The following is a 24869-nucleotide window of genomic DNA, read 5'->3' on the forward strand; positions in this document are numbered from 1 at the left end:
GGTCTTCAGACTTTTATTTTGTATTTTTTAATAAAATAAAAATTCAATTTAATCTAATGTAATGAAGTCGAAAATATTAGAACCCTCTTGTAACAAGACGATTTTGCTGGTTCCCCCTCTTCATATTTCTGATAAAACAGGATAATTGTCATGGTTTTTAGGCCCTTGTTATGAGGAGGTTCCCCTGCCCACCCCACCCCCCGCAAATTAGTGTAGAAAATGTTTGAGGGTGTGTCAAGTAAAAACTGCCTCTTGTGTGATGGTACAGTGTGTTTAACACAATTCACAATGTTGTAGGCTTTTTAGTGTGATTATAACTCATCTCGGCAGTCAGTCCTGTGATTTTTGCTACCTGGTCCAGTCATTTCAACTGTACTGTAGTAAAGTAATATCTTGCAGTATGTATACCTTCAAGTAATATAAACGTGAAGAAAGAGTACGATGTTGGTCATGCAGGCCAAGATATGTGTCAGGGCCATTAATAGTGACCTTCAATTGTCGAGGAGTCCGGATTTGCCCAGTCAATCTGGAGATGACTTTTACAAGAACATAATTCTCTCCATCCGCTCAACGGATTGGGAAGCACTCACATGTGCCAACAGCAGTTTGATATCGTGCTGCTTGTGTTAGATGTACCTATAAGTAGCTGCTGTAATTAGATTTTGAGTTTCAGAATTTACAAAACCAAATGGTGAAATAATGCTCTTTGACAAGAGAGGTTTTGATATGTTTTAAGCTGGTGTTTAGTCTCATCACCATTGACTTGTTGGAATGTTACTCACATTTCATTGAAATGACTGAGGCATTTAAACAGTTAATTTTATTTATATATTACAGAATTACATGTATTCTTAAATTGTGAAGTTACTTTTGCAACTATGTACTCCAAGCCATTGAAGATAAAACAAGTCCATAAATATAGCAAAATATCTTAAATGTGCTTTGTCTCATTCACTCCTTTTTAATGACCGTCTTATAGCAAGACTCGGCTCAGTATGTGTGTGCATGCACCTGTGTGTAGTGTGTGTATTTGCAAGTGTGTCCAATGTTGTAAAGGATACCCATGCATGTATGTGCAGTATGTGGATGTGGTGTACTTGTGTGACAAAGGTCAGTCTGTCTTGTACATGCCTGTATGCACATACAAGTGTACATGATTGTACATACACAAATTATAGTAATTATAGTATAAATATACAACATGTACAGGTGTATATTTAAACTATAATTCATCACAGTGCAGCATTCATTTGAGTTCATCTTCCTACTCTAATGCTTCGTTGAAACACTCACACAGAGTGATACATTGTACAATGTGTAACAAAATAAAGATGACAACACTGCATTGTGGTTTGACACACATCAGCCCATGCACAGAACACACAAAACACACACATAACGGTACACACTACCAGACATAACACACTGTAATGCATTCAATCACTAACTACTAGCCTTGAATGAAGTCGCTCATGTCCTACTGCTCCAGATCTGTTCCTAGAACATAATTAAATTATATTGGATGGCAATGAATGGGTTACCAGGGAATATTGCACAAGCTAGGGTCAATATTCCTGGTATTCCACAAATTCAAGCCATCCAATATTATCGCAATCTGTAATCATTATCTAGAGAAGGCGTAAATTGTAATACATTGTGCAGTACCATACTTCTTCTAGACTTTGAAGTTGACTCTGCACTGAAAAAGGAGTGACCTGCTCTTTTGTAGCAAGATGTCTGCGCTCTTGAGAACTGCAAAACAAGAGCTCACCCTTTTAGAACAGTAGGAAGCATTCAAGCACTTGCGACTAGTAGTGTGTACAGCATCCAGCATTAATGCACTCAGCAAGTGCTCATGTAACATACAAGACAAAATATGGTTAGTATTGCACGACCACTAACAACGGGAATCAATGCATAGGCCTCTGTGTTCAATGAATATGCTCTCATACATGTATTGCACAGTGAAAATCAAGAGGACAAGACTACAATGTACTTGTTTTTAATGCGCCACTAACACGGCCTACAATGTATATAGATAATACTCTTTATTTCCAAACATAAAATAGCAATCGTTCTATGTACAGACACATAAACATGGTTCTTAACATTCTCCCTTGCATATAAAATGGCCCACACTTATGAGGTTACAGGGTGGGTCTGTTATTAGTTGTCAAAGTGTCAATGTGACCTATGTGGAGGTAAAATTTATGATACCAAAGATAACATGACTTGCCCAATCATGCCTGATGTAACATTTCACTTAAGTACAAAATTGTACATGTACTCGTTTTGATATACAATGTACTCTGTTGAATTCAATGGAAAAAGTTATTTGGGGAGTTTCCTGATAAACATGTTTAGTGTACAGCAGGGAATAAATTTCCTTCTCAAAATTGAATTGCAATTTCAGTCGATGGACATTTACTATGTTTGAACAAAATGGTTTATAAATTTAATTCATGAAGTTACAGTACTATACAAATGATATTTTGTATAGCCGCCACATACAAAAACTGGACATGTTGTCAACCTTTCTATGTCTTTCCAAGTAACATGCAGGAGAAATAAGTTACGCACGGACATAGCTATAAACAAAAACAAAAACAAAACCTGAAAACCTAAAATGAGAAACCAGAAGGGAAGAAAAATATTGAAGTCAGTGGGTGAAACAACATCATCCAAACAAAGATAAATAATTTTATACACTAGGCAGATGTATTATAAAGGGCAGGTGTCACAAATATAGAAATAATATTATCTCACTCAACCTGCATACCGAGCACTCGGACTGAACTCAATGGACAGTTCATACCTGGCAGTGGACATAAAACAAGTTTGAATGATAAAGTGCCAGAAAGCAGAGGTTAAACTTGATTAGACTCGATTTCACTAGAAATTGATTTCATTTTTACGTGACCTCTAGGGAGGGAGCGTAATCTGAGCCTAATCAGAGATAAGAATCTTTGTGACTTGTAATGATACAAGGCATGCGGCAAGGAATCTTGTTGGTACAAATATCTAGTATCAATTGTCATCAGGGGTCATATGACTGGGGTCACATAACTATAGTCACATGACTAGGGTCTCATAACTACAGTCACATGACTTGGGTCACTGCTACACATCTGTCCTTCAACCTTCATAAAGTGCACTCCCGCTATAACAAACACGGTTATAACGAAATTCTTGTTACAACAAACTAAAATTTCAGGTCCCCCAAATTATCATCTGCATATCTATATCAGCTTCACTGTTTGGTTATAACATAATTTCAATATAACGAAAGACAATCGCCAGCAATTCATTATAACAGGAGTGCACTGTAATTGACATTCATATTCCATTATAATTGAAAACCTATGGATCTGTACTCTGTCTTCAAATGAAAACACTGGATCTTCATCCACTCACAAAGTGTACATTCTGATGAAGGCAAACTTTACCACATTGTGACACTTGAAAGAGGATGACCAACTTTGCAGAAATAATGGGCAGGCCAAGTTAATTTCTGGATAGACTACATTTTGTATGTTTAATGAAGTCACAAATCTCTAAATGAGTATTTAACTTCTTTGTGCTGTGCTTCATTCTGATTCCTTTCTGTCTTTTGTTTTGTTTTGGGTTGCTTGTGTTTTTTGAGGGGGTATGAACAGAAATCAAGAAGTGCCTACTGTGAGCACATACCTTTGGTGCAAGATTCAGGTCAATACAAGACTGCATGTGATACAGTGGTACTTTGTTATAACAGGGTTGGATATACAAGTGTAGTGAGAAATCATTCATAGCAAGGTAATTTTGCATGTCCTGTTACTTTACATCATATTCTTTAATTTGTTTTTATCGGCTCCCCTAGGATATACTACAGAAATTATAATGGTACAGACCTAGCATGTAGCTCATCACAATGTTCTCTTGTACACTGGAAGTCATGCTTCATAGCAGTCACCCCTGTTTTAGAGCCAGTTTCACAGCAAATTGATGCCAATATAAGATCTGTTTAGAGCACACTGCTGAAACTTGTGGTAGATCATCAGCTGCATTCAGATTTTGGGTCCCATTTCATAAAAGATGTCAGGATAGCAACTCTTGCTGGCATGACAACTTCTCATAGCAACAGCCAATCAGGAAGCTGGATTCTTGTCGTTACCATGACAATTGCCATTCCAGCAGGAATTGCTATCATATCAACTTTTTATAAAATGGGACCCTGGTCTAGATTAGACTGGTAGTCAGATGAAGCCAGTGGCAACACAACTTCTAGACTCATCAGCATAATGGACAGAGGTTGTAGGACCAGTACAGAAGAAAGCTCAGAAGCTTTCAGTACCATCTGGAAAATCGGGTTAGTATACTTTGCGTGCAATTCAAATATATAGGGCCTTGATTGGACATAAAGAATGTACCAGTATGTCCAACAGGCTTCGAGTGTTTGTGAATGATACCAGTTTCATTCAAACTTTTCAACACATTTTTGTCATCTGACAATCCAACAATCAATAAATACTAAGAGTAACAGTGGAACCTCATTATAACAAGGTCGGGCCGCAAGATATCTGATATAATGAGGTAATTTTGCAAATCTCATTCCTTCTGTATTCTTTTGTTTTTATCCCTGATACAGTATAACAAGATATCTGATGAAACAAGAATATTACAGCGGTCTGAAGCAGCTTGTCATAAAGAGGTTCCCATGTATTGCCAATACAGGCAGCTTCAAGCTGCGCTAGCTCCGTGCCCCTAGAGTGACACCTTGTCAACATCAGGAATATTGAGCTCCTCCTCTGCTGATGCTGCCTTGGGGAGGGGCGTGTCCCCCTCTGGCACCCCACCCCTGTAAGGAAGCCATTTGATTCGTCCAACCTGGAGGAACTTGGCAGTGTCCAAACTGTCAAGGTACTGAATCTAAGGGTGTGAGAAATATAAAATACAATCAATTGATTTAACAGAGAACAATCTTTTATATGAGGACAGGGTGCCATTAGTTTATGCAAACACATTTGGTAACTCACATGTGTTGGAGTCTGGCCACAATTTGACCAGAATAACACCCGAGGTCACACCAAGATTTTTCATTATTACAGTTGTCACATTGAACATGCATTTCCAGGTTGTTTCATGTACATCACCTATCGGTCACTCAACTAGACAAACATGTTTACGGGTAGGGATAACGAGACAAAGAGTGCGAGTGAGGGAGCGAGACAGAAAGCGAGAGCGAGAGAGAGAAAGTGATAAGACAGGTGTAAATGTTTTACAAGTCGCGCCATCGATGACCGAGAGGAGTTCATTTATTTTTGCATGTCAATTAATGTAGAAAGAAAAGACAGGAAATAGCTCCAGTTCCGGGAGAGTGTTGTAGAGGTGTTTTCGTTCAAGCCCTTTTTGTTGTATCAAATATTCCAAATGCCTCGAAAAGGAGTGTCGTAGTCGAGTAGCAATTTAACAGTAGAGTTGGATCTTTTCGTGGCAGACACCATTTTGATTTCACCGAGAGAACACTGAGTTAGCTCCGTGATGGCAGAAAACCAACCTGCCACACCCAGGCGCCAGTTGGCAAGATAATTTTGTGTCTAAGCCCAATTTCGTTTGCGGCCAGGAGCCGTCCGTCCACCTTACCGTCAGCCTGTATACTGGCTGATTTGAGTTCAAATTTTGTTTGCTGCCAGAAGGCGTATTCCAACAGCCTTTGCAGCCTTCCAGTAGCCAAGAAGAAGAGGCATTTTGGTTATATTACACCGGTCATTGGTAAGTTAAATTGCGATTTGATTTCTGCTTTGTCGTGTAAAAGGATGTGAATGTGTTTCAGGGCACCACATATAGCCCCGGAGAACCCCGTGAATAAGTGATAAAGTATGTTATAATGGTGTACAGTTTTTGAAAACGATGCGGTGATGTTTGATAAGCTATGCACTGTTATATTTCCAATGTTTGAAACATTTCATTATGTGAATTTTGTATGTTAATTGGATAATAATGCAGTTCTCAAATTTTCACTGTGATGTCAGGATTTTAAGCTGATAATCTTTTTGTGTGTGTGGTTAGAACACACCCCATTGGTATGTGTTGCATTTAAATACTTTTGTAGATGGCGCCGAGGCCGAGGACGAGCCTACTCCCAGGCCGACGCACTCGCAGCAGTGCGACTGTGTCCGCCCCTCGCTAGGGAGGACTTTGGACGCCAAAGAATACGGAACGCGGGTCCCTCGCGAGACTTTGGAGCTGGAACAGCAACCTCGCATACAAGGACGCTCCACCCACGAATCAGTTATGTTCTGGAAGCGAATAGTTTGACAATTAAGGTGACTCTGTGGACAACGCAGGTGAGCGATGAACCTGGCGGGCGCATGACACCCTGTTGATATGATTGGTTATGACGAGGAAGTGTCGCCGAAGTAGAGAGGTGAAGGTCATGTTAAATTGGTAAAAGGATGAATATGATGTGCACATAATTCGAATGTTGGTATTTATACACTCCATGAGAGTTGCGGGTTAACACAGAACCCGGATGTAAACGGAAGCAGTGTAATTGAAGGCGAGTGTTATAACCGCGGTAAACCGTCGTGCGTGCAGGCTGGTCATCTCAGGATCAGCACTACGGTGGTGTGAACCATATAGTGTTGCGCTTGATAGCAGATAGTGTATTGTCAGGGATAACGAATTAATAGTGAAGCTGTTATAATTATTCTGAAGAAGTGTCAAGCCAAAAGTACAGGTGGAACCGGACCAAGACAGGGTCCCGTTCACATGGTTGTCGAATATAAGAGTATTGTAATTTAATTTATCTCACTCAGAATTTTGATTTTGCATTTTATGTTGGTCACAACTCCTTGATTTCAGTCTTGTAAATATTCTACAAATGGTTTATTAAATTGTACATTAAAGTGAATGGCACGAGTGTGATTGAGTATTATTTAAGTCCGCCCATGTGACATTTTCTGGGGGCTTGTCCGGGAGTATAACTCGTGCCATTCGAAGTCACATGGGTATATAAACGGAGAAAACAGAGTAAAGAAAAAGGTTGAGGAAAACTTGTGATTTTTTTTGTTTCCTCTACATTTGTATGTATGTACTATCTATGTATGTATCTATGTATGTACTATCTATAGGTGCACCGTTGTATATTCATTGTGTACATGATCTGAACTGATCTGAATACATTTTTGTATTATAAGTGCTCAGGTAATTCAGAATGGAGCTAGCTAAGTTAACTGAAATTGGAGAAAAGTTCGGATTCAGTGGAGAGGAGCTTAGGCAGTTTGTTACAGACGAGCAAAAGAGACTCAGAGAGGAAAGAGCGGACATGTTAGAGTTAAGGCGACAGGAAAGAGAAACAGCCGAGCTACAATTGGCGATAGCGCGAGAAAAGCAAACCAAAAGCGAATCAAGTTCTAATGGGTGCAAAGCTCGATCTCCAAAATTGCCTCTATTTCACGAAGACAAAGATAACATAGATGCCTATCTACAGCGGTTCGAACGATATGCCAAAAATCAAAACTGGCCAACTACAGACTGGGCACTCAACTTAAGCACACTGCTTACAGGTAAGGCTCTTGATGTTCACTCTAGATTGTCAAGTGCGGAATCCAATGATTATGACACTTTGAAACATGCACTCTTGAAATCCTTTCAGCTCACTGCAGAAGGATTTCGCTCCAAGTTTTTTTCAGGCAAACCGACAACAGGAGAAACGGCATCCCAGTATGCAAACCGACTAGAGAACTACTTGAACAGGTGGGTAAGCCTCTCTGGTATAGAGCACACCTTCGAGGAGCTGGCAGATCTACTCCTCCGGGAGCAGCTCATCAGTGGGTGTCATCGAGAGCTGGCCATCTTCCTGAAGGAACGGCAGCCCGAGACTTCGAAGGACGTGGTGAAACTAGCTGAGCAGTACTTAGACGCCAGAGGAGGCACCTTCAAACCACCCCCACCAGCACAAAGGAACATCCAGACACACGTGGGACAGATGCCACGGAGCAACACCAGACCTGAAGGTAAAATCCCTCCAAATAACATTTCAGGAAATAGGCCCCCATCTCAACCCAAATGTTACAACTGCCACCAACACGGTCACCTTGCCCGTGATTGTACAAAACAGGGAAACAGAGGCAGAACGTGTTTCATATGCCACAAACCAGGTCACATTGCTAACTATTGTCCTTTCTCCCCCATGAAATCGGCAGGTCTAGTCCTCGCCCAGGATCCAGAGCAAGGAAACCCCCCTATCTCGGAACACAACCTGGCTTCATTGGAACCCGATCAGGTAGAACCAAATCCACATACTCCCTGTCAATGTCCAGCTTGCACTAACACAAAGGTCAAAATTGAGGCTTCTTGTATGATGGTTCGGATGCCACTCAATGCCCCCAAGCTAGAATCCACCACAGACCATATCCAATTCAAATGTGGACACTCCTTGCCGTTGATGAGTGCAGCATGCACCAAAGAACATGTGGTCAGACAAATGCCAGTTACTAACGGACTAGTCAATAACAATCAAATTTCTGTTCTCAGAGACAGCGGCTGCAGCGGAGCTGTCATTAAACAAGATCTTGTCCAGCCAACCCAAATGACAGGTGAAGAAAGTACTTGCGTGCTGATTGACGGCACAGTGAAAACTCTCCCCGTCGCTAGAATAGATGTAGACACTCCCTTCTACGTAGGAAAAGTTAACGCATTGTGCATGAAAACTCCACTCTATGACCTGATTTTAGGTAACCTACCCGGAGTAAGAGAACCAGACAACCCAGATCCTGACTGGACGGCTACACCAATGCCTGTCGGCGCAGTACAGACGAGAGCCCAGGCTCAACGAGACGGTAAGCCATTTCGTCCTCTCAGAACCCCACACCCAATGGAAGATATCGTGACTCCAACAGCTCTCAAAGAGGCACAACAGAAGGATGAAACATTACACCGCCTGCGAGAACTCGCCGATACTCGTTCAGAGAAGGTAAGTCGCAATAACGGTCTCTCTTCCTTCTTTTACAAAGACGGAATGCTGTATCGCTCATTCCACTCTCCCCAAATGGACCCCGACACAACAATCACACAAGTGGTAGTACCAAAACAATACCGCAAACAGGTTATGCAAACAGCCCATGAAAATATACTCGGAGGGCATCAAGGTACCAAAAAGACAACAGAAAAGATACTTACCAATTTCTTTTGGCCCGGTATGAACTCTGACATTACCAGGTACTGTAGATCGTGTGACGTCTGCCAACGTACACTATCAAAAGGTCGTGTAACCAAGGTCCCACTCGGAAAAATGCCGCTCATCGAAGTCCCCTTCGAACGCATTGCTGTAGACATAGTTGGACCAATACACCCAATGACTGACCAGAAAAATAGGTACATACTTACCGTTATTGATGTTGCTACTAGGTACCCCGAGGCAATCCCACTCCCAAGCATCGAGACAGAAAGAGTTGCAGAAGCCCTAGTGAGCATCTTCACCAGAGTCGGAATCCCCAAGGAAATGCTGACCGATCAAGGGACTCAGTTCACATCTGATCTCATGAAAGAGGTAAGCAAATTACTCTCCATCAAACACTTCACTACATCCCCATATCACCCTGCCGCGAATGGACTAGTTGAGCGCTTCAATGGCACTCTAAAACAAATGTTGAAACGTATGTGCGCTGAAAACCCAAAAGACTGGGACAGGTACATTACTCCCCTTCTATTTGCAGTGAGAGAAGCACCACAAGAGAGCATGGGGTTCTCCCCGTTCGAGCTTCTTTACGGCCGGAAGGTACGCGGACCCCTCGACATCCTGAGAGAACTCTGGACAGGAGAAGCCGAAACAGGTGAGACCAAGTCTACTTACCACTATGTACTTGATCTCCGAAACAGGATCGACGAGACATGCCGCAACGCCCACACTCAACTTCAGAAATCAGCAAACAGGTATGCAAAATACTACAATCAGAAGGCAAAACACAGGGAGCTACAAGTCGGAGACAAGGTACTCCTACTCCTACCAACTGACAGGAATAAGCTCCTTCTACAATGGAAGGGCCCCTTTGACGTGATCTCCAAAATCAGCTCCATGGACTACAGGATCGACCTCAACGGGAAACCAAAGGTGTTCCACATCAATCTTCTGAAAAAGTATCACGCTAGAAATGATGTCCCCTCTATTTCAGATGCCGAAGCTGCTTGTACCGCCGTGATCGAATGCGAAGAGCAAAATGATGACGAGGAAGAAACGCAGCAACCACTAACTAACACATCTCTCCTACAGCCTTTCCCATTTCAGGCGAAAGAGTCACTCGACGATGTCTCAATTAACTCAGCCCTTTCCTCCCCGCAGAAAGAACAGGTCAACGAACTCCTCAACGAGTACAAAGACGTCCTGTCTGATCTTCCCGGTCGAACCACGTTAGGCGAACACCACATCAAACTCAAAGGAAATGAACACCTGAAGAGTAAACCATATCCCATCCCCCACTCTCTTAAAGACACAGTCAGAGAAGAGGTAAAAACCATGCTATCGCTCGGAGTAATTGAGCCATCAGAAAGCCCCATTGCCTCCCCCATAGTACTGGTTAAAAAGCCCGATGGCAGCAACCGGTTTTGTGTAGACTTCAGAAAACTCAATAAAGTGACTGTATTTGATGCTGAACCCATACCAGATCAAGATGAACTCTTCACAAAAGTCGCCCATGCAAAGTTCTTCACCAAAATAGATCTCAGCAAAGGATACTGGCAGGTACCCATGGCTGCCGAATCCAAACCACTAACCGCTTTTCTTACCCCCGATGGTCTCTTTCAGTTCACAATGATGCCCTTCGGCTTAGTGAACGCTCCCGCCTCCTTCAGTCGACTGATGAGGAGACTGCTAGACCGACTCGGAGGAACGGTGAACTACATCGACGACATCCTCATCTATTCGACCACGTGGGAAGAACACCTACGTACACTCACAGAACTCTTCAGACGACTACGAGCCGCAAAGCTCACTGCTAGACCAAGTAAGTGCTTCATCGGACAGACAAGCGTCGAATTCCTAGGACATGTGATCGAACACGGACAGGTAAGACCCCGCCCTGAAAAACTCAAAGCCATCCAAGAGGTAAGTCAGCCTCAGACCAAACGAGAGCTCAGATCCTTTCTAGGTATGGCGAACTACTACCGGAAGTTCATTCCGAACTACGCCGCCGTCGCCGCACCACTCACAGACAGGACCAGAAATGCTGAACCAAACAAGGTAAAATGGGAAACGAGCCAAGAGCAGGCCTTCACAACACTGAAGGAAAAACTTTCTAACCCCCCTATCCTTCATTTGCCAGATTTGTCACAGGACTTCATCCCCAGGACAGACGCCTCCAACGTTGGACTAGGAGCAGTCCTCCTCCAAACACACCAAGACGAACGATTTCCAGTCTCCTACGCGAGCCGAAAACTGCTTCGACGAGAACAAGCATACTCAACCATAGAACGTGAGTGCTTAGCTGTAGTTTGGGCAGTAAAGAAGTTCGAACCATACTTGTACGGCAGACAATTTGTGCTAGAAACAGACCACCACCCACTAGTGTACATGAACACGGCTAGCCCTGCAAATGGGAGGCTAATGCGTTGGATTCTGGCTTTGCAACCCTACAGATTCCGTGTGGAAGCTATCCGCGGCAGCGAGAATGTTGGCGCAGACCTACTAAGCCGGCTGTAGAGAGAAAGATAGTGTTATAAGTAATTTCTTTTAATTATGAAATGCATTTTTCGAAAGGGGGAGTGAAATGCCACATTGAAAATGCATTTCCAGGTTGTTTCATGTACATCACCTATCGGTCACTCAACTAGACAAACATGTTTACGGGTAGGGATAACAAGACAAAGAGTGCGAGTGAGGGAGCGAGAGAGAAAGCGAGAGCGAGAGAGAGAAAGTGATAAGACAGGTGTAAATGTTTTACAAGTCGCGCCATTGATGACCGAGAGGAGTTCATTTATTTTTGCATGTCAATTAATGTAGAAAGAAAAGACAGGAAATAGCTCCAGTTCCGGGAGAGTGTTGTAGAGGTGTTTTCGTTCAAGCCCTTTTTGTTGTATCAAATATTCCAAATGCCTCGAAAAGGAGTGTCGTAGTCGAGTAGCAATTTAACAGTAGAGTTGGATCTTTTCGTGGCAGACACCATTTTGATTTCACCGAGAGAACACTGAGTTAGCTCCGTGATGGCAGAAAACCAACCTGCCACACCCAGGCGCCAGTTGGCAAGATAATTTTGTGTCTAAGCCCAATTTCGTTTGCGGCCAGGAGCCGTCCGTCCACCTTACCGTCAGCCTGTATACTGGCTGATTTGAGTTCAAATTTTGTTTGCTGCCAGAAGGCGTATTCCAACAGCCTTTGCAGCCTTCCAGTAGCCAAGAAGAAGAGGCATTTTGGTTATATTACACCGGTCATTGGTAAGTTAAATTGCGATTTGATTTCTGCTTTGTCGTGTAAAAGGATGTGAATGTGTTTCAGGGCACCACATATAGCCCCGGAGAACCCCGTGAATAAGTGATAAAGTATATTATAATGGTGTACAGTTTTTGAAAACGATGCGGTGATGTTTGATAAGCTATGCACTGTTATATTTCCAATGTTTGAAACATTTCATTATGTGAATTTTGTATGTTAATTGGATAATAATGCAGTTCTCAAATTTTCACTGTGATGTCAGGATTTTAAGCTGATAATCTTTTTGTGTGTGTGGTTAGAACACACCCCATTGGTATGTGTTGCATTTAAATACTTTTGTAGATGGCGCCGAGGCCGAGGACGAGCCTACTCCCAGGCCGACGCACTCGCAGCAGTGCGACTGTGTCCGCCCCTCGCTAGGGAGGACTTTGGACGCCAAAGAATACGGAACGCGGGTCCCTCGCGAGACTTTGGAGCTGGAACAGCAACCTCGCATACAAGGACGCTCCACCCACGAATCAGTTATGTTCTGGAAGCGAATAGTTTGACAATTAAGGTGACTCTGTGGACAACGCAGGTGAGTGATGAACCTGGCGGGCGCATGACACCCTGTTGATATGATTGGTTATGACGAGGAAGTGTCGCCGAAGTAGAGAGGTGAAGGTCATGTTAAATTGGTAAAAGGATGAATATGATGTGCACATAATTCGAATGTTGGTATTTATACACTCCATGAGAGTTGCGGGTTAACACAGAACCCGGATGTAAACGGAAGCAGTGTAATTGAAGGCGAGTGTTATAACCGCGGTAAACCGTCGTGCGTGCAGGCTAGTCATCTCAGGATCAGCACTACGGTGGTGTGAACCATATAGTGTTGCGCTTGATAGCAGATAGTGTATTGTCAGGGATAACGAATTAATAGTGAAGCTGTTATAATTATTCTGAAGAAGTGTCAAGCCAAAAGTACAGGTGGAACCGGACCAAGACAGGGTCCCGTTCACATGGTTGTCGAATATAAGAGTATTGTAATTTAATTTATCTCACTCAGAATTTTGATTTTGCATTTTATGTTGGTCACAACTCCTTGATTTCAGTCTTGTAAATATTCTACAAATGGTTTATTAAATTGTACATTAAAGTGAATGGCACGAGTGTGATTGAGTATTATTTAAGTCCGCCCATGTGACAACAGTGCAATCCCGTTATATCGAACACAGTCATAACGAAATTCTGGTTACAACGAAAAGAAAATCCAGGTTGCAAAATTATCCGCTTTTTGTTTATTTTAATTATTTATTTGTTCGGTTATAACAAAATTTCGATATAACGAGGACTTCGTTATAACGGGAGTCCACTGCAGTTGGTTGCTATACTTTCATCACTTTGCTGAAGTTACGTTATGCATCTACTGATGTATTTTAATCAATGACTGTTTCCACCCTGTAGACTTTTTGAACACACACATTGTGTTTTTGAAGATGGAAACATTTTATTCCCCAAAACTTGTATTCTCTAATATTATATGAATTATGCTAATCTATGCTCTAAATGAAGCTTCATATGGGCTATTTATTTTTTAGTGTAAATATTCTTTGTAGTATTATAATCGAGTTTACATGAAGAAGTTGCGGTATCAAAATGAATTTCTCATGTATTTTATTGTTTTTATGTATTTCTCTGTTTTCATTCTTGTTTTTTATTGTTTCATTTCATCCAGAATAGTTAATGATAACCAAATTGGATGTAATCTGAGAAAAAGAAGGGAAAAAATTCATCAGACAATAATTCTTGCAAAACCTATACATTGTACACACAAACGTCACTGGAAACTGACATTTCAGTGACATCAGTCAAGAAATTGTGCAACACCTCCTCAAGCGTTCCCCTGATTTTCGCAAATTGGGTCTCAAAATTGCGCAATATGTAAAAGAAAGAATTCATAAAATTTTGGCAAAGAGAAAAAAAAATGCATTTTGAAATTACTGTGAGAAATGTTGGGGAGGGGAGGCCTTATGTCGCCCTCCCCCTCCCCCCCCCCCCCCCCCCTTCCCAAGCTACATAGGGTTAACTCCTATTCAGCAACTTACGGAATGTAGGTGTGCCAAATTCTTACACTGCCTTGCACATACCTGCTGCCTGACGTACTCCACCATGTTGGCCAGCCTCTCGGGGTCGTCACAATTCCTCAAGAAAAGGTTGCGCCACAGCGCCGCTGCCAGTACTTTGTCACTGGACAGAAGACCCTGATATGGAAGGATCGAAACAAGAAATCCTCCACTGATTCATCTCAATTTTGCTCGGTTTAAAAGCACAGGCTAGAAATAATGATGTTAATTGTATCAACACATCAAGAACAATCCAATGACTAATAAGTTTCTACCCTCTCATTCTGGCATTTCAAAAGATATTTCTAGTAATCCGTAAGTGTAAGTCTTTGATAGTGGAAAAAAGAGCACATCTTCTTTGAAACAAACAAGCAAATGCACAGACTCCAAACACTGAACGTTCTGACCACACACTATCACTGAAACCATTCTCTCATGCATCAAAGTGCAGAGAAAGGTTTGCCATTAACCATACTGCAAATTACAAGTTCTGATGACCATACACAGGGCTGCATGCTGACCCATTTTTTCTACTGGTCCGACTTCAGTAGTTCCTAGTTTTTCCAATTTTTTATTGGTCCATTCCTGAAAAAGTTACTGGTCCGACAGTGATTTTTACTGGTCCCAGACCGTCGGACCAGTGCAAGTGTGCAGCATTGCCACACATGGCAAGAATCACATAAATTCTACCATATCAAAAGCAACTGTTTTACACACATTCTAGTAGCTAACAGACCCATACACGAGTCATGATATCCACCTTTTTTTCACTCGACATGGACACTCCCTTTGAGTATACAGGTACAAGTGTATGCATTAAGGCATCAATTAAATTTGGTCATGTCAAACTCACCTCGTCATAGGCAAACAAAGCCCCATTGAACTGCTCTACCATCTTGGATAAACCCTCCTTCATCTTCACTGAAGAAATCTGCATCAATTAAAAGACACATAATTCAAGTAATAGTCCAGAGAGAAAGGAACAGAAAATGTGGTTTGTGTAATGAGCATTTAGTTATTGACTATTATTTAATCTCACAAAGATATCACTACACCTGTATTGGTCATACCAATGTGCAAAAACTCTCTGCACTCGGAATAATGCCTGAATGCTGATTGAATGAAGGAATTACTACCCATGAAATAAAGAAGCATGATCACTCACTCAATCAATTACTTGAATAATAGCACCCAGGTTAGAAGGGCCACTGCAGCTTTAAATAAAGAACAAATTGCAATGACATGTTTGAAAGTTTGGCACAACTACAAATGTGTGGAGCATCTATACATTCCTCAAAGTAGGGTTCATTTGAATGGCTAATTGTTTCAGAGAGCAAGAATTTTGGAATTTGAGCATATTCAATTGACCTTTAATTGACCCTTGCACTTTGACCCCATGGCCCACAACTTTCTTTAACTTTTTGTGTGCCAATAAGTCAAATGTACACAAAGTTCACACAAATATCTATGGACAAGATACTAATATAGCAGGCAGTGGGTTAAATAATCAAGAACTGGTAACATCCAATTTTCATTACACTACTTTAAGCTACTTTCAAAATATGGCAAAAATAGTTGACATTTCAAAAATAAAGTTGGGTAATAAGAAACCTCACCCCCATGAGCTTGCCCCTGGCTTGGATGTCGTGCCACATTGCTATCATGAGATAGTGACTCAGGTACTTCCCCTCTCGTCCCTCCTGCTTCAGTCGTACCATGCACATCCTGTGAGGAAAGAAAGCAGATTGAGACAAAAACAAAAATAAAGTCGAAGAATTACTGTGATGTCAGTGCAGTGTCTAGCCTGCATAGAAAGGCCAACAAAGGGTTTGAGTGTGAGAGAGAGCGAGGGAGAAGAAGCACACACAAAAAAATGATAATGAAAATGTTTTGTTTTTCTCGTTTTCATCTTTGAATACTTGTAAAATTAATGGTGACACAACATTTGCTCCTGTGACAATTGCTCTGGTCTTATTTTCTCTAAGGACTTAGGGCTAGGGTTGTGATGGGGTTTTAGGTTTAATTTGAGGTGAGGATGCGGATTAGGGATAGGGGTATATTTGTGAGTAGAATTTATGTTTGTCTTGCATGCAGATATTTCATGGGAGCAATTGTCGCAGGAGCAAATGTCATGGAACAAAAATTAACCATGTACACGAGTAGATGGTGACGCACAAATGTATTGCAGATTGCTCCTTTGTGTTGGTTGGTGGTTGTTTTTTTGGGGGGGAGAGGGTGGGAGACCTACTTCACTTGTGCTGTTATGGTGTTTTTTTAAAGGACAAGTTCACCTTCATAAACATAAGGATTGAGAGAATGCAACAATATTAGTAGAACACATCAGTGAAAGTTTGAGGAAAATTGGACAATCGATGCAAAAGTTATGAATTTTTAAAATTTTTGTGTTGGAACCGCTGGATGAGGAGACTACTACAGCTTGTGAGTCATATGCGTACAACAGTATAAAGAAAATGTAAAAGAAAATTCAACATATTTTCACTTTTTCACATAATAAAAGAGCACTTGACTTGCCTGTTTCTAAAGGCAGGGGGAATAATATTACCCATAACATTTGTCGGTAACGAGTCAGGGGAATGTGTACTTTTTTCAAAAGATGGAATTTTGTGAAATTCTCTTTATATTTTCCTTATATTGTTGTACGCATGTGACATCTAAGTTTTTCACACACTGCAGTAGTCTTCTCATCCAGCGGTTACTGCACAAAAACTTCAAAAATGCATAACTTTTGAACGGATTATCTGATTTTCCTCAAACTTTCAATGATGTGTTCTACTAATATTGCTACATTCTCTCAATCCTTATGTTTATGAAGGTGAACTTGTCCTTTAAGGAAAGGGGCCTGACATGGTAGTGAACCTTTTGCACACAATAATTTTTTCATTCTCAATACCCCTCTGTTCGATATCTCAAGACAATGATTCCAATGATCCAATGTGCATACTTTGTCAAAGGCACTACAGCTAGGAGAACAACTTGATTATTTCAACCTATTGTTTCTTACATTTTGTTATTCCCATAGAGCTATGTGACACAATCCGATCCAATAGACAAAGGAAAGATATTCATGTTGGAATCTACACTCTTGAGAAACAGAGACAAGCTCAGAAAACAAAGAAAATCACTTTGGTGAATATTCACACAATATCAATGATTTAATGAGGACATCATGATCATTCAAAGTGCAGTTGAGCTTCTTTTATCATAAATTTGTAGTCACTCTGAAGAAACAGGTATCTTGGTCATTTGACCATGATAGAATTTGGCTTGTACTCATCATTTTGTAAAGAGAAGAGAATTTCCACAATTGTAGTTTGAAGAAAGTTATTTTGTATATGAAACTTTGAAAAATGTGGCAAAAGCATGATGTTTCTCACACATTATCAGTATAGACAAAGTCATGAAGCACTAGCAGGGGCAAGGAAATCATGATTTGGTTAGTCTCACATAAGTGAAGGTCACCACCACATTGTCTTTGTTTTTGTTTTTTATTTTTTCTCTCATAGCTCACACCCAGTATTAAGACATGGTGCAAGTGAATTTTGTTGGTCTGTGAAGGGGTGTTGTTTCCACAATTTCCACAATTGTAGTTTGAAGAAAGTTATTTTGTATATGAAACTTTGAAAAATGTGGCAAAAGCATGATGTTTCTCACACATTATCAGTATAGACAAAGTCATGAAGCACTAGCAGGGGCAAGGAAATCATGATTTGGTTAGTCTCACATAAGTGAAGGTCACCACCACATTGTCTTTGTTTTTGTTTTTTATTTTTTCTCTCATAGCTCACACCCAGTATTAAGACATGGTGCAAGTGAATTTTGTTGGTCTGTGAAGGGGTGTTGTTGGGGGGGGGGGGGGGGGGGGGGGGGGGGTGGATGTCAAAAATTAAAAATTTTATATTTACCAAACATGAAGTTCCATGATGAGAAACCACGAAAACAGAGTATCAGGCATGTTGCAAGCTGTTGGGAAAATAAGGGATACAAGAAAATAACATATTTCACTGCCTGAGCTGAGGACTGTTGCCACAACTTTCAAACAATGTGAATATCTCACCTGACTTTCAGGAGAGATGCAGTGATGGCTTGGAACACATCAGACTTCTCCGTTGTTTTAATGTAAAAAATTATAACAACTGAAGATTGTAAGTGCAACGGCTTATCAATTCAGTAGATGATTTTCTTTCCCTAGTTTTGGCATTGCATAGGTATGGGAGGAATAGTGAAATTTTAACAATTTAACCTTCACCTGTGACCTTGAGCATGGGCACCCGAAGGTTGATGAGTACCCAAAAGTTGATAGGCACAACTTCGTCCACTCATACATATGCCAAGTTTCATTTGGATACTTTGAACGGTTCTGAAGTTACAATGTCCACAAAATTGATTACGGACAGAAAAATGGACAGACGGACCTGAAAACGTTATGCCTCCAGTGACACTTTGTGGCAAAGGCATAAAAACATTCGGGTATTGTCTATTCACTGTCCTCAATTCTAAAAGTAAATCTCCTCCCTACTCACCTCTGAAGAAAGTCTCAAAGTTGTAACCATCAGCACATGCTTTGTACATGTTGAGTCCAGCTACCCTCATTTTCTGTCGAACAAGATTAAACACGGATGAGTTATTATACATCATACATCAGAATGAGCATTTCTTGCTAGCCTTTGTAACTAGTTTACTGTATAGATGTGGTTGCAATGTGAGATAATGTTGCCAGTCCAACTGTAACATTTTATCACTTACCTAACAGACATTTTCTAGCAAATTACAATAATCATGTCAAAACACTAACTATAAAATAATGAAAAGGCAACTGGGATACCTTGCATGAAAGATAAACCCTGCTCTATACTTGGGGATGCAATAATGCATGACAGTGGACTCCTGTTACAATGAAGTCCTCGGGACCAGCAGTTTTCTTTGTTGTATCAAAATTTCGCTATAACCGATCAAATAACTAATAAAAAACATAGAGTGGATAATGTTGGGGCCTTAATTTTACTTCTTTGTAACCAGAATTTTGCTCTAACCATCTTTGTTACAATGAGGGTGCACTGTGTTTCTTTCTAAATTATTCTATTCTATGTCCTGCTCTCACCCTTCACTGGACCGTATAACAAATTTGTGAGCTTACGAATCGGTTGTAGCGTAGTTTCCCTGTGATTCCTACAGAGTCTAGGACTCGAGTCACGATGCCTGGCTTGTCATCTGGGAGAATTGCTGTGCTCTTGGTAAGGGCCTGCAGGATTACAGAAAGAATCAGTGGAACACATATCTTAATAAGTTTGCAATTTCTCATCAAATACATGTAATCATGTACTCTCTAGAATCCAACCTGCTGATAGTACACCTAAACGTTACAAGCTCACCGCACTATATTACAGACTTCTTTCCAACCAGGGTCCTGTTTTATGAAGAGTTAGAATTGATTATATAGTTGTTTTCAACTGTCAGACTATGGCTGCTGTGTGGAGAAAATCTTAAATCGATTTCATCTTTTGATAAAACGGGGCCCTGGATTAGTAAGAAACCAATATGTTCCCTGCATCAACATGATTTGTTTGTTGTTACTGCTTTCTAAAATGTACAGCTGTAGGGTCATGTTCCATCAATCACAATTTGAGGGTTTTATTCATATTTCTCTCACAATCCCATTTGCTTTATGTATGATCATTACTACACTTGAGTTTTGATTCTGTTGTCATTGTTAAAACACATAACCTTGTTCTTCTCTCTTTTTCTAATTCTTTTTTTTTTTTGGGGGGGGGGGGGGGGGGGGGGAGGGGGGAATTAGGGCAAGGGAAGAAACAACCAAAGTGTAATTGCTGGCACAAAGCAGTTAGCTATGTGTTAGTGCATGGGAAGATAGAGGGGTCAATCCACGTCAAATCATCCAGTGCTTGTCACCCGACCCCCTCCGATTTTCTTTAAAATCGCACCAAATGTTCCCCAAAGTGTCTGACGGAAAATCCCAAAATATTTTGCCCCAAGGTCAATTGGTTGCTAAGATACAGCCTCACATAGCAACCAATGCGCATTCCAAAATATTAGTTAAAAGAAAATTATGCATTTTTGATTGATTGTGGTGGCATGGATATTTATGCAAAAGTGTTCATTATCTGGAAATTGAGAGAACTTTATAGTCTTTGCAAGAAAAAGTGACTGTGACGCGAAATTGACTTTTCGTTAACGTGCACGAGGTCACCGAAAATGGTGTTAAATGTTAATTTTGAAAATTTCAAAGCATATTTAGATGCTAATATCTTCCACATTTCATCACTTCAGGTTCTAAGATATTATGCTGTTGAAGGCTTTGACTTGCTCAGTAATTTTGAAAAAAATCAGCGGATTCGTGCTCACCGTTTTTACGGAGAGCGCCCTCAAAGTTGACAAAAATGAAAAATGTGTCAAATTCAAGGTCACGGATCACCCTTCGTCCCACCTAGGAATGGCATCAATTTTTGTGTATTGATAGACATTTACCTATATTATCTTGGGTTACCAAAGAAATTTTGCTACCGAAATGTTAAATGGTAAATTTACCCAATTAAAAATGGTCGTAAACGGCCAAATTTCCATGTAATATCACATATTGAGTTTAGAGGACATTTCAAATGTCCATGCTTTCAAGATGAAAAGCCGTAGCCCTGTGATATTTGCTGTAGGGGTAGTCTGTAATACATATTTTAGTAATATATACCACAAAACACTTTCATTACATAATAATGACCTTGAAATTTAATCCAAAATTTGATAAAAACAATAAGTCGCTCTATTTTCCTCATTGCACTGCATGTAATATGTGTTTTGAATGACTTTTCACAGAGCAATATTTCAAGAACTATGAAAGCTGACAGCCTACCATATTAAGGTTCTTAACTATTTGTGCTCTTCTTTCAGATTTAGTGTCAATTTGATCATGAATGTTATACCCATGACCTTGAAGTGCTTCTAAAAATAGCTGTAAATTTGTTAACTACAAATTACACACACAACAGGTGTTTTATGGCATAACATACTAGTGATTCTTTCACAAACACAAAAGTTTTTATGGTGTGAATGTTATAAACTGGAATTAATCTATATGTGCTTGCAAGATATGTTACAATTAATTACTTTGTTCTGACAATGACCCTCAATTTCAATCACAAAAGGGTACAGTAATATTTTGTGATTTCGTGTGCATTTCCTATGGAAAACAGTGCTTTTTGGTAAAAGTCATAGAAAATTGACCATTTTTGCTATCTATCACTTTGATTGATTAATTCTATTCAAATTATGGTAGAAAAAGTGGACTGTGACAATTTCCAAAAAAAAAAAAATGCTGTAGAAAATAAAAAACAAAGAAATACATAACAAATTTACCAAAAACAAGAAAATATATAGGAATGGAAATGATTTTTGAATTGTCATAAGTTACAGAACAAATCCCTCCAAAAAAGAAGACTCTCAGTGCTTTTAATGTGCTTTTCACAGGCTAGAATAAGAATCTTGTGTTGGGCACAATGTCCATATATATTATGTACTTACAGTCTAAATACAGGTCTTTATGGGCAGGAATAGACATTTCTCCTGATTTTGAAGGTCATAAATTCAGGGTCATTGTCAGAACAAAGTAATTAATCGGACATATCTTGCAAGAACCTATAGTTATTCCAGTATATAACATTTACACCATAAAAACTTTTGTGTTTGCGAAAGAATCACTAGTATGTTATGCCATAAAACACCTGTTGTGTGTGTAATTTGTAGTTAACAAATTTACAGCTATTTTTAGAAGCACTTCAAGGTCAAGGGTATAACATTCATGATCAAATTGACACTAAATCAGAAAGAAGAGCACAAATATTTTAGAACCATAATATGGCAGGCTGTCAGCTTTCATAATTCTTGAAATATTGCTCTGTGAAAAGTCATTCAAAACACATATTACATGCAGTGCAATGAGGAAAATAGAGCGACTTATTGTTTTTATCAAATTTTGGATTAAATTTCAAGGTCATTATTATGTAATGAAAGTGTTTTGTGGTATATATTACTAAAATATGTATTACAGACTACCCCTACAGCAAATATCACAGGGCTACGGCTTTTCATCTTGAAAGCATGGACATTTGAAATGTCCTCTAAACCCAATATGTGATATTACATGGAAATTTGGCCATTTACGACCATTTTCAGTGGGGTAAATTTACCATTTAACATTTCGGTAGCAAAATTTCTTTGGTAACCCAAGATAATATAGGTAAATGTCTATCAATACACAAAAATTGATGCCATTCCTAGGTGGGACGAAAGGTGATCCGTGACCTTGAATTTGACACATTTTTCATTTTTGTCAACTTTGAGGGCGCTCTCCGTAAAAACGGTGAGCACGAATCCGCTGATTTTTTTCAAAATTACTGAGCAAGTCAAAGCCTTCAACAGCATAATATCTTAGAACCTGAGGTGATGAAATATGGAAGATATTAGCCTCTAAATATGCATTGAAATTTTCAAAATTAACATTTAACACCATTTTCGGTGACCTCGTGCACGTTAACGAAAAATCAATTTCGCGTCACAGTCACTTTTTCTTGCAAAGACTATAAAGTTCTCTCAATTTCCAGATAATGAACACTTTTGCATAAATATCCATGCTACCACAATCGATCAAAAATGTATAATTTTCTTTTAACTAATATCTTGGAATGCGCATTGGTTGCTATGTGAGGCTGTATCTTAGCAACCAATTGACCTTGGGGCAAAATATTTTGGGATTTTCCGTCAGACACTTTGGGGAACATTTGGTGCGATTTTAAAGAAAATCGGAGGGGGTCGGGTGACAACTTTTCTGAAAATTGGATGATTTGACGTGGATTGACCCAGAGGTCTGAATATGACAAAAATCAAACTCACTTGGAAGGAGCCAGAGGTTGCGAACAGTCTACAGCATGAGTGCGAGAGGCATTTCTCCATTGGTAGGCACGGTACTCGACAGCTGGGCACAGATAAAGGGGTTTGGCCCACAGCAGTCCATACTGAGTAGCTGGAGTGAAGCGCAGTCGACGTATCCTGGTACTGGTGCTGGAGTGAAAAAGATGAAAAGAGCGAGTGACTAATTTACTGTATACATCTAGTTGGACCTACTACTCAGTACTCATCAACCACTTTTTGATTAAATCCCTTTAGACTTGATCTTTTTACAAAATATCCCTCAGTTTCACCATAATTTCAGTCCACTCGAGGCAGAAAACACCGCAGATTCCTATCCCGCGCTCAGACTGTTGACTCGTACCATACGCGCAGGATTCTCAGCGACAAACGCAAGTGACAATTTTTTCTGTTCACGGGCGCAAGCTCATCATTTCAATCAACTGCCCATTCAATTTTCCCATGCATTAATGAGAAGCATGTAAATCGAGTGGAATGGGCAAATTTATGTTAACAATAATTATGTGTACTAATGAGGAATTTCTTCAATTATTTTTCCTCCTGTTTCGTGAGGTTATTTACCTGTATCCCCCTAATTTCTCTTAATCTGTATTCATGTTTGAATGTTCCAGCGTATTGCACCCCGTCCCACACATAAATTTACTTTTGATTTTATATGCGAGGAAACCATTGCGCAAGGGTGGTCAATCTAAAAATAGGCAGTCGATGACTTACTATACTTTATGTGTGACTATATAAACACTGACATGTTTCACGGGAGGGAACACTTTTGTGGGTTACAAAACTTGTATAGGCCTAGATCTAGGATATATAAAATTATAACATACTCCGGCCATCAACACTTGTCAACAGTCAAAGAAATTGACTTGATTTTCTGATGGAAGACCCAATTCACTGAATTCAAGATCTTCCGCCTTCACTCCTAAAGGTTCTTACAGATGTTATTTGCTCTAGAAACCAAGTTCTCTGTCTCCCAAATTATCATTAGGTAGGTATAAAGCGACTTACTAGTTTTTGTTCACTTTGAAAAAGTTGCCTCTTCTGCCTGACCGGCATTCCGCCACTGGAGGTTGAGTAGCAAGCAGTGACCACACAAGCAGCGGCGGCAGCTCCCTCGTTCACAGTGGCATGATGTAACCTGCTCAGGCCGGCTGATGCTGCTCGGGACCGGGCCAAGATATTCATCATTTTCTAGATTTCCTCGACCAGACGTCTCAAGTTGCAATTAAGCCCAATTGGGTCCGTCAAGAAGAAAACTAGGAATTGCCCGTACTACTATGTCGAAGACTTACAGATCTATGCGATTATTCGTCTGATCCGCCAGGCACCGCCAAGAACACTCTTGACTAGCTTGTACAACAGGCCAGGTTTTTACGTAATAACGCTGGATGGGTGTCTGTCTACCG

General features: G+C 40.3%; 2 protein-coding genes across 2 annotated transcripts; one reads left to right on the forward strand and one right to left on the reverse strand.

The window, feature by feature from the left end:
* Positions 1 to 4214: 4214 nt before the first annotated feature.
* Positions 4215 to 24591, reverse strand: LOC139716060 (ubiquinol-cytochrome-c reductase complex assembly factor 1-like). The gene is made up of 9 exons (XM_071627612.1): positions 24472 to 24591; positions 23428 to 23595; positions 19664 to 19768; positions 19050 to 19122; positions 18432 to 18489; positions 16125 to 16233; positions 15362 to 15439; positions 14533 to 14646; positions 4215 to 4905 (listed from the first exon to the last, which is right to left on the reverse strand). Exons 1-9 carry the CDS (start codon positions 24517 to 24519, stop codon positions 4741 to 4743), a joined length of 918 nt encoding a protein of 305 aa, XP_071483713.1. The 5' UTR covers positions 24520 to 24591; the 3' UTR covers positions 4215 to 4740.
* On the forward strand, positions 7106 to 9516 carry LOC139716091 (uncharacterized). The gene is made up of 2 exons (XM_071627648.1): positions 7106 to 8953; positions 9388 to 9516. Exons 1-2 carry the CDS (start codon positions 7193 to 7195, stop codon positions 9514 to 9516), a joined length of 1890 nt encoding a protein of 629 aa, XP_071483749.1. The 5' UTR covers positions 7106 to 7192.
* Positions 24592 to 24869: the final 278 nt, after the last annotated feature.

This window comes from Diadema antillarum, unplaced genomic scaffold (assembly GCF_040938485.1).
Source record: "Diadema antillarum isolate AM-2024a unplaced genomic scaffold, OU_Dant_1.0 scf00000060, whole genome shotgun sequence".
In the NCBI taxonomy this organism is placed as follows: domain Eukaryota; kingdom Metazoa; phylum Echinodermata; class Echinoidea; order Diadematoida; family Diadematidae; genus Diadema; species Diadema antillarum.